Source organism: Malaclemys terrapin, chromosome 1, assembly GCF_027887155.1.
Source record: "Malaclemys terrapin pileata isolate rMalTer1 chromosome 1, rMalTer1.hap1, whole genome shotgun sequence".
Lineage (NCBI taxonomy): Eukaryota > Metazoa > Chordata > Testudines > Emydidae > Malaclemys > Malaclemys terrapin.
In genome coordinates, this window is record NC_071505.1 from 66,807,521 (window position 1) to 66,825,616 (window position 18,096).

The 18,096-nt window shown below is 37.3% G+C and overlaps 1 protein-coding gene across 1 annotated transcript in view; it reads right to left on the reverse strand.

The window, feature by feature from the left end:
- The window catches only part of ZFC3H1 (zinc finger C3H1-type containing), a 60,523-nt gene that overhangs the window by 17,365 nt on the left and 25,062 nt on the right, over positions 1 to 18,096 (reverse strand). Inside the window, exons 11-24 of the mRNA XM_054026490.1 lie at positions 17,211 to 17,348; positions 16,579 to 16,697; positions 16,045 to 16,191; positions 15,061 to 15,235; positions 14,700 to 14,831; positions 13,376 to 13,921; positions 13,129 to 13,238; positions 11,771 to 11,902; positions 10,335 to 10,456; positions 8,590 to 8,691; positions 8,100 to 8,219; positions 7,182 to 7,365; positions 1,324 to 1,510; positions 527 to 718 (exon numbers count right to left, since the gene is read on the reverse strand). Coding sequence (XP_053882465.1) covers positions 527 to 718; positions 1,324 to 1,510; positions 7,182 to 7,365; positions 8,100 to 8,219; positions 8,590 to 8,691; positions 10,335 to 10,456; positions 11,771 to 11,902; positions 13,129 to 13,238; positions 13,376 to 13,921; positions 14,700 to 14,831; positions 15,061 to 15,235; positions 16,045 to 16,191; positions 16,579 to 16,697; positions 17,211 to 17,348 — 2,406 coding nt within the window. The remainder of the gene's footprint in view (positions 1 to 526; positions 719 to 1,323; positions 1,511 to 7,181; positions 7,366 to 8,099; positions 8,220 to 8,589; positions 8,692 to 10,334; positions 10,457 to 11,770; positions 11,903 to 13,128; positions 13,239 to 13,375; positions 13,922 to 14,699; positions 14,832 to 15,060; positions 15,236 to 16,044; positions 16,192 to 16,578; positions 16,698 to 17,210; positions 17,349 to 18,096) is intronic.

Below are 18,096 nucleotides of genomic sequence, written 5' to 3' on the forward strand. Positions count from 1 at the left end.
ACAATGGTTCAAATATTAAACACAGTATTCAAAATATTCTTTTGTAAAAGTTGATATGAAATCACCAACATTAGATTGCCTTGAAAGGGCTTTGGATTATTAAATTAGGATAACGAATAAAGATACTTCACAAGCTGTAACAATCAATGTTGCTGCTTTGCAATACATGTTCCAAGTTGTAAGATAAAAATTCAATAAACTTTTTTTTAAAGACGGCCTTTTAGCAACAATTCATGCAATCAAGAGGGAATTATCCTCAATAACTTTTTGGAAGTTTTAATTTTTTTCCCCTAAATCTGCCTTATTAACACATGCACAAAAGCATCCCTCTAATTGTATCAACTTTCTGCCAATAAATGGGATAACTCGCCTACAATTCTAGTAGCTCCACTTCCAGACACCATAAAGTAGTAAGGAAAAAGGCAATTGTTTGGGCGCTTAAAATGAAAAAACAAAAAAACCTCACCATAATTAGTATTTAAGCATCCAGTATAATAGGGGTTAAAATGTGTAACTTGATAGTCACCTGAAGTAGAGCAAGAGCATTTTGATGTCTTCCTGTAAACATGCTTAAGTGAACTCTGTACAGCAGGGTCTCCAACAGCTGAAAGGACAGGAGATCAGAGTTTTCTTCACCCTCTGTACTTTCCATTAGGAACTGCAGCATTCTCCCACATACATAGTCCTTTCCATCAAAAGAGTTTTCCAGGTTCAAAAACTAGATAGAAATATTTCACACAAATAATTATTAGGGGGAAACTTCAGTACAGTTACTAAGGCTAAAAGCTATATAAATCACTTATATTTTATTCACATGAACAACTACTAGCAAACTGTTAGGGTTCAAATGCAATGCTCCTTTTTACGGTGTTTTTAGGTATTACCTCAATGAAACAACAGTCCATTCAAATGTTATTGAAAATCAATATTCACAAAAGGCAAAGAAATTTCAAGTTAAATTGAGGTTTATCTTAAAAAAAAAAAAAAAAAAAAAAAAACAACACCTTTGTATCTAGGGAATGTAACACCTTCCTTTAGATAAATTTGATCATCAAATCAAGTGCAATAGGAATTGGACCCTGCTAAGGACAGCACTTTAAACTTAACTGTGAATTTCCTTGCTTTTTATCATTAAATTAGATCTTTTTAAAAGCTAACGTATTAGCTTGGCTAGCACAGGGAAAAAAAGAAAAAGAAAAAAATAAAAAAGATACACTCTCCCTGTTGCACACTAAAATTCACTGCTTACCTATAGTATTTGTATATTTTTGCACTATATTATATATAGGTGCTTGAAGTACATTGTGTTATTTTGTTTCTTACCGTCCACCAGATTTGGTAGGTAGGCGCATACTCTACTGCTGTCTCGCACATCTCCTGCACTTCCTCCTTGGTTCCTCTTTTTGAGAATAGCTTGAGGTAATGACACCAGATTTCAGGGTTCTCTTTGTTGTTTTCTAGTGCTCGAGCCAGAACATTTAAAGCAGAATCCAAGCACTCAGAGGATGAACTGTGAAGGAAAAAATTGGGCCAATATATTACATCTCAATGTTTTCTTAAAGTGAAGAGTGGACTTGGTAATTTTTAGAGCCCATTCGAGATGGAACATGGAAATGGATCATTTCAGAGGGAGGCATGTCAACTGAACAGAAATAAGAAATTTTTTAAAGAAGTGTTTTAAATGCTTCTTGCCATTATAAAATGGAGGGCTGCAGAAGGACCACACTTTTTTTCACATTTAGATGAACTGCATACTATTCTAACATACTCTACAAAAGGACAGGAGTATCAGCTCCCTGGAAGAAGGTGCCAGTTAACAGGATGTGGTTAACTTGAACAGGGGTTAGCCATGGCCTGAAGTCTCCCACCCTCTGACGCAGAAAGAAGCTAAAGAAAAAAAGTAGAAACATTTCAAAAGTTAAATAAAGCAAGAAGTTGGATTTCACTCTTTGGCAAGATTTTATCTGTTACATACAGCACATGTGGGATGTTACTCTTTACTGCAGACTAGAATGCATGTCATGTTATTTCACTTTTACACTCTTGCCCAGTTTTAGGCTGCAACTCCTCCCCACCCCCTCCCCTTTTGGGGATAATTAACTACTCACCACATTTAAATAACACAAGTATAGTTCTGGGCAGAACTGCCAATCAAGTGATGGACTGCATATGTGGATCGCAGTTTATAAACATCAAGTAACTTCCATAAAACTATAGAGAGCTCCTCAGGCTAGCCATATTTATTCTATTTGAGGGAAGGATGTGTTCAGGAATTATTTTACACAGACCTAAATGATTGTGTTTATGCATGAGATTCAAAATAAGATTAAAACACCTTGTGTGTGCTCTGGGTCGTGTATACAAACCTCTGAAATTGTTTATATGCAAACAGACTTTCTACTGTGTATCTCAACAAATCAAAAACATTGCAAATCAGCTACTGGACTTATATTCACAAGTCATAATGGGCCTGTTCACCTTTTAACAGCCAGCTCATCAGGAGAGTTGTTTCAGAGAAGGAAGTTCCATCCTGCCCACTGGTACTCCTTCCCCTGCAGCCCTCAAAACAACTTGTGTCCATATTTTTAAGGAATGCAGCGTACATTTAGAGTGCTCTACAATGTAACTAAACAATTTTGGATTAAAAATCCATGTATATGATAGTTTGGTCAGTTTTCTGGCCCTAGCAAGTTATCGGTGAATCCTTGGTAGTAGTAAGTTTGGGGACTACAGCTCTATACTGTGGTTCCCTTACATATATTTAAGAACTGGGGGGGGGGGGGGGGGGGGGGTAGAGAACGGGAGGTTCCCCACAACCACATACTCCTCCTTTAAAAAAAAACAAAAAACTGTCACCACCAACTTAGGACACCAGATTCAAGAGAGACACTAGAATTTGGACAGTTGTGCAACTTTACTCAATTTCATAAAGTTTGTTTAATTATCTAATTCAATCTGGGTTTTTAGAACTATAATTTGAACATAGGGTATGTCCTAACATGCAAAAAATCCATAAGATTTTAGTGAGAAGAATGGCCCTGTTTCAAACTGCATAGGGGCTGTGCAATGTTTGCTGTCAGACAGACACCAGACACAAGTATCAGAGGGGTAGCTGTGTTAGTCTGAATCTGTAAAAAGCAACAGAGGGTCCTGTGGCACCTTTAAGACTAACAGAAGTATTGGGAGCATAAGCTTTCGTGGGTAAGAACCTCACTTCTTCAGGTGCAAGACATCTCACTTCTTGCACCTGAAGAAGTGAGGTTCTTACCCACGAAAGCTTATGCTCCCAATACTTCTGTTAGTCTTAAAGGTGCCACAGGACCCTCTGTTGCTTTTTACAGACATAAGTAGTTCTCCAAATTTAAATGATTTCTATGTTTAGTTTTCACAGAAATCATTCCTAAAAACCCAGAATCACAGAAATAATTGGAAGCAAATGGAAGCAGCACTGCCAGGGATTTTATTAAAAAGCTTTACTCATGCTGAAACCCCACTGTTCTTTCTAGTCATAGCTGCAGTCCTGTCAGTGCACAGCCCCTCATACACACAACCCATTTAAAATCTTCATCCACTATGAAGGTATCCAAGACTTTAGTATTTCCTCACTGGTTGTTCAGATTGGGATTTCTTTGCAAAATAAAAGAAGTTCTTCAATCTATTGTACCTATTTTGGCAAATCTCACGTAACACAGAAGATGACACAAATTGGCTATGTTTGTGGATTCTTCAAGCTGCAGTGCAAAATACCACCTCTTCCTAATTTGTTCTATCAAGTGTTCGTAGGCATTTTCATATGGTCATCAATGTGTCAACGGGTGGCATCATTTGACACCGGAATGGTTTTCTGGGCCATGGCTGCTTGTTCCCCAATCATCATTTTATGCACATCTATTTCTTTTGGAAATAGAAGGGTCTTGCGAATGCTGTGTGCTTGTTTGCATTTTAGAATTCACATGGTCACAACACAAGATCCTTCAAAGGCTTTCTGAGGAACTGTTGTTTCTTTAGCAGTGACTATTTTTGCCACTTAAATTCTTCCTCTTTCCTAAGGGGGAAAAAAAATTGCTGCTCGTGTTTGGTTTCCCTGGCCTCATACTTTCACTTACTAATGCTTAAGCAAATGACACATTGTTGCCATGCATTTTCCAGTCATATAAAAACATGAAAATCCAAACAATGTAACTATCACAATGTCTACTTTTCTTCCTTTTCCATTTAACTTGATTTAAATTATCACCTTCTTCAGCTGAATGTTTGCTACATGTAGGCTTAGCCCTTGGTAAAAGTCATTCCATTATAAAAAGATGCACCTGTCTCCTTTATTTCCCTTCCTTTATCTGTGAATGCTATTGCTGTTGGCACTGGAAGTCTTTGCCCTCCACGCCAGCAGGACTTTCAGTTGAGAGTCTTTCTGCTCAATGCTTCCCCCAGCAGAGAGTCTCTGTGCTAAAGGCCCCCTGCAGGAGCAGAGGGCACAGAGAAGTTCCCAGTCCTGGAAACAGGAGTAACTTTAGGCACAGACCAATGGTTTTCAAACTTTTTTCATTTGCAGACCTCTACAAAGTTTCGAATGGAGGTGCAGACCTCTTTGGACATAGTCTGCGGACCCGTAGTGGTCCATGGATCACAGATTGAAAGCCACTGGTGTACACCAATAGATAAGATGAAGGTGATTTTTAAAGTTAATTGGGGGGGAGCATACGGATTAAAAAAATTTTCCCCAAATGCTCATGGCTCCCCCATGAATCTCAGTTTGGCAAGCACTGATACAGAAGTTATGGATCACTGTACTTCCTCACATAAATCAGCTTTGTACCCGGTGTTCATATTGCAATTACAGTCAATACGGAAGCTTGTTAAAATTCTACATCTTCGCATTAACAAGTTAACGAAATTCAAATTTATGATTCCAACAGTAGTAACTCCACTGCTGGGATGTGCCTGGGGAATTTTTATTGAACTCAATAAGTGGTTAGGTTACGCCAAAGTATACATAACACAAACCCACACAACGCAGTAGGTGGGGCTGAACTGCAGTTGATGTGGTTATCTAAATGTTAATTTTTGAAGACTAAATTTCTTGATTTGTTTAAATTAAACTTGAAATTCAGCAAAAAAAAAAAAAAAAAAAAGTTATTTTTCAAGGAAATATGCAAAAACCTGAATGCCATTTAAAATATACATCCATACACGTGCAAGCTTGCACATATCTTGGTAATTACATTACTTAATTTGGTAAGTTACATATTGCACATGATGCTATTTTCACTTCATTACAAGGAATTACTAGCTCCCAAATTGATAAGGCATAAGTTCCTCATTGAAGATTACACAAATACCAAATTTGAAATTGTAGAGCTCAAAAAAATCAAGATTTCTCTTTAAAACGTGGAGGAAGAGAAATATTCATGTGCTGATGCTAAGGAATGAAGAGCTAAATTTTGTCCATGATTTCCAAACTAATTCGCATTTAGACAGAAAATTTCATCCTGAAGGATATATATTTCTGAAAAGGGAAGCTTATTAAATATTTATAGTGCAGTAGGCCCGAGTCAGCTATGGCTTACACAAACATACATGAAGAGACAATCCCATTCCAGAACAGTTTATGATTTAAGAAATTTAGAATGAAACAGCCTACTCAACCATAAGTGACCAAGTTGCTACTGGGATGCTTTGACCATAAAATAAAAAAATATGTTGATTCTCTAATTCTAATCAGTTAAGGTAAATGGAAAAACATAGATACCGTATATACTCGTTCATAAGCCAAATTTTTTTTAGTAAAAAAGGGAAGCACCAGAGAAGGGGGTTGGCTTATGAACGGGTATAGAGAGGGAGTAGTGGTACACAGCCCCTCCCCGCAACAGAGGGAGCAAGGAGAGGCAGCACAGCGAGCAGAGCCAGAAAGGAAGAGGCGGGGCCAGAGTCTCTCCACTTCTGGCCATGCTGCTCTCCCCCCCAGCCTCCGAAGCAGCTGCAGCTCCGGGGCTGGCAGGCTGCAGCCGTGCCGCTCGGCCCTGCCCCCCAGAGCAGGCTGTGGCCACGCTGCCCAGCCTGCAGGAACACACTGTGGCCGTGCCGCCCAGCCCAGCCCGCTGGAACATGCTGCAGCCACGCCGCCCGGTCTGGCCCACCGGAGCAGGCTGCGGTCGCACTGCTCAGCCTACCAGAACAGCTCCAGCCAAGTCAGAGACATCCTCCCCTGGCCCTCCCCAGATAAGGTGGGAAGGGATGGGATGGGTAGAGTGTGGGGGTCCCGGGCTAGGGGTGGGGTCATGTGGGGGGTGGTCATAGAGGTTACTCCCCTGACTCCCAGCTTCTCCTCACCAAAAATATTTCCCCATCAGGATAAGCAGCTAGCGCACCGGGACACTTTGTTTACTTAGGTTTACCTCCGTGCTTGCGGACGCTCGAGGTAAACAAACCATCTCTGCCCACCAGCGGCTTATCCCAATGGCCTGGGAGCCAAAGTTTGCTGACCCCTGAATTATAGGGTCGGCTTATGAACGGGTTATAAAAAGTTTTCCATTTTTACTTTCCCAACTTGGTGGGGGTCGGCTTATAAACAAACCGGCTTATGATTGAGTATATACGGTACTAAGAATTCCAAAGGCAAGAAAATTACAACATGAAAAAACACGCTGGAGTTAGGTTACCATTTTCCCACATAGATTAAAAACTGCAAAACACCTGGCAGTTCTTACTTTAGTGAGTCATCTTAAGGCACCTTGAGTACAAGCGGTCTTAGAATGCCATCCCAAACATTCTAAAGGCAGATTTAAAATCAGTGTTTCCCTCTATTATACTTACCTTGATGTAAAAATTCACAGAACTGGACAAATTTATTCCACTGTAATCTTATAAACTGTGCATTTTTTTAAAGCAATTACTGCTTTACTAATTCTCATTTCAACTACTTCCACTCTGAAATAAAATCTATCTGGAGTTAAAATGCAAATATAATTTATTACTCATGCACTGGACTGTGTACAGCAAGAGATCTAATCTGAATTTTTTTCTAACTGCTTTTAAGCAATAAGGTATTTGTGGATTTGTCAAAGAAACAAAGGGTCCTTTGACACCAGGAAGGAAACCTGATTACAGTAGCACAGGTGAAAAGCATCAAACAAAAAATACAAAAGGGCAACAGATTTGTTTGCATATAGATAAGAACCTACCCTTCATTTTGACTCAAGTACTTGTATGCAAGTTTAATCCAAAGCTGTACATCACAGGGGTTTTCAAGTACACTCGCCTCCAGATTAGAAATGTCATCAGTCTCATTTGTGAAATATCTGACATCGTCTGGAGTCACAACAGCATCCAGAGCTCGAACATTGGTTTTGTGTTCTACAGGATTGGCTGCAAGAATAAAGTGTCTCTGTTCAGCATGCAGATTACCTTTCACAGTGGAACTTGAACTAACTAATCATATATTTAAGATGAGTGAAAACACCATCAAACAGACTTCCCAAGTAATTGTCGGGATACCTTTCAAATACAATAGCCACCCACCACATTTAGAGAAAGGTAAAGGTATTCTCTCCTTAAAAGTAGGAAAGAAGCGATAAGTATGGCACAGAAAACTGGCTTTAGTTCAAATGTGAAAACTGGAAAAAGGCAAGTGTAGAGGGCTGCTTTTGCAGGATCAGATTGGTTAGGAATAATTTTTAGGGCAGCACTGAGAGTGAGGCAGAACTCATAGGAGAAAGTTCATCACAAAACAAGTCTGATTCTCTGAAGAGCCTTCTTGCAGAATTCACTCTGGGGGGGTTTGTGCCATTTGCACAAATCATGTGGGAAATCTCGCTAATCTTAGATGCTCCAGAACATTCTAGCAAGTTCCTTTCAAGAGAAGGAAATAAGAGCTCCCACTAAGCCTTTAAATTATTAATATTTTAAATGGATATCCATAGATTTAATCATCCTAGAATAAAGAACAGGCAAATGAAGAGAAGGTAGTCAAGAAGCTTATGCGTGGAGTATATAAATGGGTCATATACTGAAGCAAATTCATGCTTAATCTGAATAAGTGCTTCCAATTTCTCCCCCACCCCCATTAGTTATTTCTAATGCACACCACAATTTTGCCTTACCATATTTAATAGGTCCCAGAGATTGTTCCTCCTCACTGCTGCTACTACTATCTAAAACAGGTTTTCTCCAGTACTTAGGTCTCCATTTCCTTTTGTCTTTCCAAGTTGTAAATGGAGGTGCTGTAACCAACCAGAACAGTAGAAATTGTTTGTTTCAGCATCCACAAACCAATGTATTTTTGTTCAAAGTTAGTCATTTTAGGTAAAATTGTCAGAAGCATTTAAGTGACTTAGAAGTATAGATTCCATTGACTTTCAATGACAGCCTTAGGTTCCTGAGTGCACAAGTCACTTTTGAAATTTTTACCCTATAACAAAAGAAGCTTAAAGACAGAAGACCATAACTATACGTTTCAGTGAAATGAACTTAAATAGACTAAGCAGATCTTCTCTTTACAATACTATCAGAAGAATTTGTCAAGCTCATACGCAATGTTAACACTATAATACAACAGACCGTTTTATTAAAAATATCAAACAAGTTACTTACTGTGACCTTTACTCTCATTGATATTGCTAACAAGAAGAACGGCCATCTGATCCACTGACATTCGATCTCTGTTTACACCAAAAAGTTTTTCGACATATTTTTCTAAAATGAGACCAAGATTATAACTTAACTAGATACAGCTATAAATAGATGTGTACCATTTATGAAATATTAAAACATAAGAGACTCAGCAGAAAGCATAATGACAATATAAATATCACCACCATTATTTCAGTGCTGATCATTTCAAGTTAATATGTTTCTCAAGTTTGGCTGGATGTAGAAGTCAGAATTCGGAAAAGTTATATTAGGCCATTTTATCCACACCCCCGAGATTATTCCTGCAGTACATTTTCTAGTGCTTTGGTCTAGTCTACTTGTAAATATCCTTTAAAAAGGGGGTTTCCATATGTGCTTTCTAAGCCACTGCTACAGATTACATCTCACAAACAGAAATTTCTTTCTGATTTTTCTAGTCTGACTTTCTTGTGTTACTTTCATCCCATTACTCCTCAAAGATGCAGAAGAGGAATCTGGGGGAGGGACATGGAACTTCACCACTTTCCCCAGGTCTTTAGATCCTGATTTAAGCTCTTCCCCTTGCATTTGGTTAAGAGAACTGGAAAAATGAAACTGAACAGTACACATCCACTATCCAAAAATGAATGAAATATAGTCATCCTATATGATGAAAAGTACATTAGTTTTTAAAAATTCATTTATAACAATCCAACATGGTGGTAGTAAAAAACAGATACTTTTTTAGAATCATAATGATGTTTAAGAAATCAATTTCTCTACTGAACCCTAGACCATCCCTCAAATTTGCATAATTTCACAAGACATTCTCCAAAACCATATCTGGATTAAAAAAAATGGCATCTGGCTCAACAGTCTCTTAGTAGCAGAATGATATAGCTCATATATACTTTTTAAACCAAGTTTATCTCGAGCTTATTGGCATGGCAAAACAGAAGTATCAATGGAGTGCATATTACAGGAATTAACAAGAAATCTTGCTTCATTTTTCAATTTAAAAGATGTGTACACCAATACGCCATTATTAAGTTTAAAAATATTAATATTTAGACTATTTTAAATAGGTTAAAGTTGGATGGGTAAGTGGCAAAGTTACATAATCACCAGTCTTATCTCTAGAGATCTGGGCTTAAATAGGACTGATCTCTAGAGAAAAGAGTTTGTCTCATCCTAGGTCCCAGGAGAATATGTACACTTTGGCACAAAATAATCATCATTAAATCTAGCCATGAGGATAGATTAGAATATGATTACATGTCTTGACTGTGGAAGAAGCTTTCCTGGTGCCTATTCACACTATACCTAGTTCCATTAATAAGTACAACATCCCATTAAGTTACGTATATAAGCAATACAAAAGGAAGGTAAAGAAGGTTTCCGCTCCCCACCCATGAGATCTTGTCTCCTTCATTTCTTGAATGAGTGAAATGCCCAATGAAATTAGGGAGCATTTTCTCCTGAATAAAGAAGGAGTTTTTCCTGAATGCAGGAGTTACTGTCTACTACTGAGAATTTTACTATGGACTAACTAACTCAAAAATGGCTTTCCACTTTTCCATACAGTAACATTTTATAATGTATACAATGACCACTAGAACTTATTTAATTCTAGAACTTCTAATGAAAATAAAAGCTATCTTTGGGGGGGAAGGAGAGAGGGGAGGGGAATGCCCAGTTTCACATTCAGTAGGAACAAATTTAAAAACCTGTTGCAATGCTGATTTCCTCATCAGTGCTTTTCTCTGAACAGCCAATCAAAGTTAAATTGTAAGAAAGAATGTCCTGAAACAGTTGCTTTCGGTTAAGAGTGCAGTCTTTCATGTGCTGCCTAAAAAAAGAAAGAAAAGTTAGACTAAAAAAAGGGATTCTCAGACAACAAAATATCACCAAAGTAAAGATTTAATATCAGGGCCACAATCAGCAAGCATTACTTAAACCCCACTAAAGCAGAGAAAACAACAAAAAATTAAAATGAAAAGACGACTATGGAGCCCAATGTGTAAGGTGCCCTGACATTTCTACTAATCAACATCTATGCTTTTAGGTCCTGCCTAAACACAAACTTGCAATAAAATAATTAACATGGTTTTAATTCACCCCTTTTGATATTTCAGTACAAGTCTACGTGTGGACCATACTTCAAAATACACACTTGCACTGACGTAACAAAAAGGTGCCAATTAAAACTGATTTTGTTATTTCAGTGCATGTTTGTGTAGACCAGTTTAGTATCCTGGGTATAGTCTCACCATACCATACAAGGAATAGATGTGCACTACTTCTACTAAAGGAGAACAAGCCTAACACAAAATAGCTAGGTTTGCACATACGATGTTCCTACAAAAGATAAGGGGAGTTGGGCATCTCATGCCCTTGGTAGGAGAATTCCTCCCAGAAATAATCTAGTTACTGTTGGTTACAGATTATATACCCAGAGCCAGTGAATCAATACTCCACTCCCTTTTTTTTTTTTTTTTTTTTTTTTTTTTTTTAAGTCGAGTCAGATCAACTTCATTTGAGAGGTTCCATTGGTAGGCAAGCAACAACTAGCTAATAAAACTCCAAGTGAACAGGCCATTGTTAATATAACGGGTAACACCATTTAGTGATGTGCCTTCAAATTTACAGATTTTAATGCAGTTCTTCTAAAGCAGTTTTAAACTGATCTCTTGCATTACAATAGGATCTTTTATTAAATAATTCCTTACTACACCATGCTAGATATGTTACTAATTTATTTATAGTGTGCTAAATAGTATGCTTCCTCACCCACTGTTACATCAGGTAATAAAAGACCCTGCTGTAATTATGATACAAGAGAGTTCCCATCTCGATACAAAAGAACCTAAAGAATCTGACATAATGGTGAACAAAATCCTCAAAAACTCAAGCGATCTTTCTTTTTTCAAGTTTAGACATAAGAGATCTCCCTCCAGGACTGGAATTGGCACAATGATTTTCTCTCTGCCAAGTGAACTTACGCAGGCAAGTATTTAATGAGACAAGATTTAGAATGGAAGGCTATAGCACATCATGCAGACAGACCTTGTTAAGAATCAGACATGTCTATTTTCATCTCTTGGCAGCAGTAACCTCTGCAACAGAGATTTAGTACAAATGCACAAGGTTGAAAGGGACTCACCACTGACAATCATCATCATTACATGTGCCTGTTAAATCAAAACGGCAGAAACACTGTTTTGGCTCAATCATATTGCTGTAGGATACTGAACTGAGGTAAAGTTTTTCCTTGGTTCGAAAATAGGGGCTAAACCTAAAGGGGGGGAAAAAAAAAAAAAAACATTATGTGAATCCCTGGTAAACAAACAGGAAAGTGGTTTTAAATATAAATTTAAAAAAAGGAATTGTATTTTGCTTCCGGAAGTATCTTGCATTTCTGAAAGGCTGACTAGAGTAGAAATACAGCTGACCTACTAAAGGCAACACAGAAGCACAGTTCTCTCAGTCCACATAGATTTCTACTCCAATATCCTGCTCTCCCTTCATTCACCGAACCTCATTACATGCACATGGGGAATTAATGCACACACTGTAGGGAGAGTTACATATTAGAGTTAAGATCTAATGCAAACCTGGGAGACCTGTGCTCTTGCACTTACTTAATTGGCATCAAGCAGAGCTGTAAAGCAGATTGCTGAGGATTAAATAACCTCAGAAGCCATAGTACTAAAAGCTCAATATCAGAGAGCCTCCAGAACAGGTGCACAGAAACTCAGTATGAGCGGAGTCTTAATAGCCAGATGTTTTTGGTGGTTTTCCCTTTAATATAAAATTTAATGCTCAACTATGACAGCATTTTAAGTTTGTCAATTTCTAGTATGGTAAGAGAATCACGATAGTCTGTACTATATTGAAAGCATAGCAAAGCTGTTCTTGTAAGAATGTTATCCTTCAGCTTCTGCCTTCCCATTGTATTACAATGCTGTAATACAAAAATCTACAGCACATTGTAAATTTAGGGGTAGCGTAATATAAGAGCCAATATAAAACAAATACAAGGAGTACTGCAGTAATGGTGTTAATTTTTGTATTTAATTCAATGTAATCCTCCATTTTTAGAATTTGCTTAAATCTAGCACAGAATTCACTTTATGGAACTGAAGTGCCATAGACTTTTAGGTCCATCTTGCTGCACCAAAATGGGGCCCTATAAGTAATGAATGAAGGAATAATGAAGTCTCTAGAGATAAGTTTCCTGATTCTTTGAATCAGAAAAATAATTTTAAGATGACTTTTGGTTAAAGAAAGTTAGGTTTTACGTGTCATGCTTAAAAGTTTATCATCACACACAGAACTTTAAAATGTCAAATCTTCCAAAGAATGGAATCAATCCCACGCTAAGGTTACAAAAGCTGTTCTTAAGCCAAATTTACCTTTGATGTTATACAACTTGTAAGAAGAAATACAGACAGCACTGAAAGCAATTAAAATATTTCATAAACAAAGCAGCCACACACAGAGATAATATAGTCGTCATACCTGTAGGATTTAAAAACTAGAAGGGGACTATGATATGGCCCAAATGGAAATGGTCTCACTTCAGCTTGTTTACTTTGTGCTGTAACAATATCCATATCCACCAAAATTTCCTAGGAAACAAATATTTAAAGAACTATAATACAGCAAAAACCTAGTCTTCATAAAAAAAGAAAAAGAAAAAGAAAAAGAAAAAAAAACAATGTAATTATAAGTTAAGTATTTAAAAGGAGTTGAGGCACAAGTTTACCTGACCACATAAAAACTCTTCCTTAGAAGTCATAACGGCAGTACTTTTTATAAGCAGCTCTTTCAAGCTGTCAGCTTTAGCATAAAGTTTTTTCAGTTCATCAATATTCAACCCGAGAAAAAGTTCAGGTTCCTCCACTGCTTTTTTAGAAAGTTTGTTTATTTCTTGTTTGGGGGTGTCCAAGTGCTTAAGATTAGGTTTAGTAAAAGAACTGGATTCTCTGAAAGATCTCCTTCGTTCTCTGTTTGAGTTAGACAAAATTTCATCATCAAAATAGTTTTCTTCACTGTCTAGGGTCAGTTTGTCTTGTGTAAGGTCATGAAGTGATGGCTGAGGTAATACAAATTCAGATTCCTCTTCTGCATTTGGAGTAATATTTGGTTGTTCCCTGATTTGAAGTGCACGGGCCTCTTTAAGTTTCTGAATCTTTAGGGCATACTCATACTCCAGTTGCTGTAGTCGTTTCTTCTCCAATGCAATCAATTCTGCTGAATGTTTTTTTGGACTTGATGCAGGGGAATGATCCAATTTCAACATTTTGTTTGGCTACAAAGAAAAAAAAAAAACCCTTAATATCTCTTTGCATTTACTGAAATATTGACAGGAGGGTAATGAAACCGGGTAAAACATTTGACTCAGCTTAGAAGTACATATTTTAAACTCTTGCCTGAAAATTTAAACAAAAACAGCAGGAAAACCACAACATAATTTGCCACAATTCCACTGGAATGTTTGCTGGTTTTTCTATTAAATTAGTCTACACCACTCTATAAATCTTTAGCACACAAATTTGGGTTACCAAAGTTTAAATGTAAAATGCAAAGCGCACACATATAAAAAAAGAGAAAACAAAGAAAAAATATAACTTACAAAAAAAACCTGTCTCAAATTGCCTTCTTCAGCTTGTTTTTCAGATTAGTAATATCAGATCCTCACTTACTTGTCTCAGCTGGACAGCTTGGGCAAAATCTTTGAAGGAGCTGAATAGTGATGTCACCAACATGTAGGAATCCTTCCCCACATAGCTAGGCCAGAGTCTTATTACAGCACTATTCGTCTTCTCCAGCAAAGAGATGGAAGTAAAACCCTAACACTTCTAACGTAAAAATCCAACAGAAAAGACTTGTGGAACAAACTTTCAGACTGCTTATATATTACAACATAGGAGATGTGTATGGAAAGACTTGATTTTTCTTCACAGTTCACCTTTTAAAATACTTTTCCACTTCAACTTCTATTTGAAGATTCTGGACTGAAGTTAGCTAAACAAAGTTATTATTACTTTTTGACTAAAGAAAGGTGCAAGTTTATGTGACTGACTTACTCTGAGGTGATCTTGTTCCAGTTTTCGTTTTCCAATTTCTTTACTTGCCACTGCTTTTGCTCGAGCAAGCTCTTCTCCATATTTTAACGCCAGAGCTTTCTTCACTGTAACTCGTTGTTGAACTTTGTGAATCTGAAGAGAAAAAAAATATTTTAGCACTTCAAGAAAACATGCACTTTCTAACAATAAAAAGTTTGATTTGACAAAATTTAGACACAGCTAAGTAAATTAATATGTTGCACAGTACAAATAAAGCCACATACTTCCAAGAACTGAATTTACACAACTCCAAAAATATGAAAGTTCATATAGTGATAGAAAATAAATTGAACAATTTTTTTTCCTGACAGTTCAAACCTACTTGTTCCTGAAGCTTCTTCAAAAACACCCTATTAACATCCAGAAACTTTTCAGTTGCTTGCAGTTGCTCAGCAAGTTTAGCAATCTTATTTTCAGCAATTCGAACAGATTCTCTCTTCTTTGCTTCTTGCTGCAGGAGATGTTTCAAAACAGATTCATCCTTCATTAACAGAAGTCTAAAAATTAAAAAGTTGGTTTAATAAATCACATTTTTCCGAAGATCAAGATGGCACAGAATTACAGACTACCACTTTGAACCCCAAACTTCTTAACCTGTTCCAACAGCCAACCAATCACTTTCATAGCACCTTTCATTAAATTAATTCAAACTATTCTGCAAATATTACGTATATAACATCCCATGAAACAGGCAAGCACGTGCATTACAGCTGGGTAATCTAGGACAGATATACTGAATGGGCAGATTTAGTCAGTCAATGCATCACTTTAAATATGGTACTCGGATGAGAAAATGGCAAATCTTAAAAAATATTTTGTTGGTAGTTTTAGATGTTTAAGGGCGCCAAAAATTCTGCCCCAGTTTCCGCAGCCTAGCCCTCTTCTCAGGCAGGCGTATACTTTAGCGGAGGGCAAGAAGATACAGACTTGGGCAACAGAGGTTGCCTAAAGACAAGAAGCTGCTGCTTCAAAAAGAGCAGCACTTAGACCTGTCAGGAAAGGCAGGGGAAGAGAAAAATAGTACTTGTACTACAACTTGACTCTAAATCCAGAACAATTCAATTGGGGGCCTACAACTGAAGTTTCAAACGACAAAGATGGGAGAGCAGGAAAGAGGGCAGTAGAGTACTGTGATGGTGACATTACAACATTACACTCATTTTGTAAAGCAGTAAGTGACAACATAAGGTGCCAAGCAGTGGATAATCCAGCCCTATTGTATTGAAGTTACACATTCATGAACATTTTAACCTTTCATTCCCCCTAAACAAGCTCAGTGTGGTATACATCATACTGAAGAACTTACTTGTGCTTCTTAAGTTTTGCTTCTGCTTCTGTAACTTGTTTTGTAACTATTGCTATTCTACCAACCCCATCGACTTCACCATCAGAGTTTGCAGGAGATGAATTGTTCTTCAATGGATCAGATTTAATTAAGCGCTGCTTCTCTCTACTAAAACAGACATATTAAAAAACAAAACATATGGAATATCCAGCAATTGCAACTAGCTACACATTATGTCTTCTGACTGCATATACTCCCAGAACACAAATTAGTAGCAGCACTTTATTGAAAGTAATATGGCTATATTTCAAGTAAGAGGGAGATTTTTGTAGTTGGAATGGTTTCCAAGCAGTTCACATACTGAATAATCTTACTAAAAATAATCTAAAAAAAGCCAATTTATTTTTGCAATCTAAGGAAACACTTCACATTAATTCTACTGATCTTTAATTTAACATCTTTTTGTCAAAATTAAAAGGACGGGTTACTGGTATGGGTTAAAAGCAAAATATAGGTTCTTCAAAGCTGTGCTGTTGCACTGAAACTCCGACGCACCTGGCAATCTCTTCTTTTAAGAGTCGATATTCAATCTTCTTATCTTCTGGTAAGGCCTCTGGGGTTCTCATAGGATCATTTTCTTTTTCTGATTTTGGAGGTGCTTTGGGTTTTGAAGCCTGTTATAAAAAAAGAGAGCTTAATCAAAATATGCCAATATTACACCTCCCCACACACCAAATTAAATGCAAATGTTTGCAGAAGCCATATAATATTTAAGGGGCAATTACATTTTTTCTTTAAGTTTAAAGCTTTAAGATGTGGTCATTAACAGATTACACAGTGAGTAAAAGGTTTTTAAAGCCAAATATCGTCAATTAGCAGCCCCTTTTCTTACTTGCCACAACCTAGAGTTCTGTGTTTGGGTTTTATTTTTCAATTAAGCATTTTAGTTTTAAAACCTTCAAGTTTTATCCTGAGGTTATTTTTAACTAAAACAAACGGGAGTTTGTTCATTGTGTTGCAAGAATGATGTAATTACTAGCCCAGGCACAGTACCATAAAAACGCACTCAATATTCTTCTGTTTTTGACACACACCTGTATCTCTAGACCCTTGCTTGAAGGTTTGCTGTGAATTCTGAGGTTAAAAAAGTGCTAAAATTAAGCTTTATAGATAGATACATCATTTACCTCTGCAGTTCTTCTTGCTTCTTTGATCATGGATTCTAGTCCTCCAAATACACTGTTAGTCGAGTTAGATGGCTCTCCATCAGATTCGCTATCATCTGAATCATTCAGTGTCACCACTACTGACTTATGCTTCGGAAGCTGCAGAGACAAAGTATTTATTTTTATACCTACTAGCAAAAGAAGTAAAACCAGATGCATTATAGTGTAGGCTTTATATGAACACTTAACCCTGCTCCAGTTATATTCTGGATTAGTTCTAGTATGTATGTAAAATTAAGATACTTTCCACTTCACATAACTGCTGTGAGAATAAATCCTTCAAATACTGAGGCACTTGGAAGTTCTGGTAATGGGAGCCCTATCTAGTGGGAGCCCCTTCCAAGTGCCTGAGTTTTTAAAGGATTTATTCTCACAACAGTTATGTGAAGTGGAAAGTATCTTGATTTTACAGATAGAGAATGGAGGCAAACAAAACAGCAAGCCTGTGCTAGCACTATGCAGTGATCTTTCTAGTCCCAGTCCCACATACTTAGATGAGGTACTCAAGACTGACTGGATCAAATAATTATAGACTTTCGCATGTACAGTTATAGGCAACTTCACCCTCCACTCTCCAGTTGATTCTCTCCCTTCCTCCTAACACAGGAATGATTAAATGTCAGTCAAGACTAGACAGCTACAGAGTAATGTTTACCCTCTACCTCAGGGCAGTGTCCCTTCAATATTTTACAAATCCCTAATAAGAAGCCTGTATTACTTCACTTTCCCACATATACCACTTCTGCAATAACACAAACTTGAGCAGCTGAGCAAAAGATGGTAACTTTGTCACTTTCACTCTACTATTCTCTCAATGCAAGTGGAAACATGCATAGGGAGGAGTGTG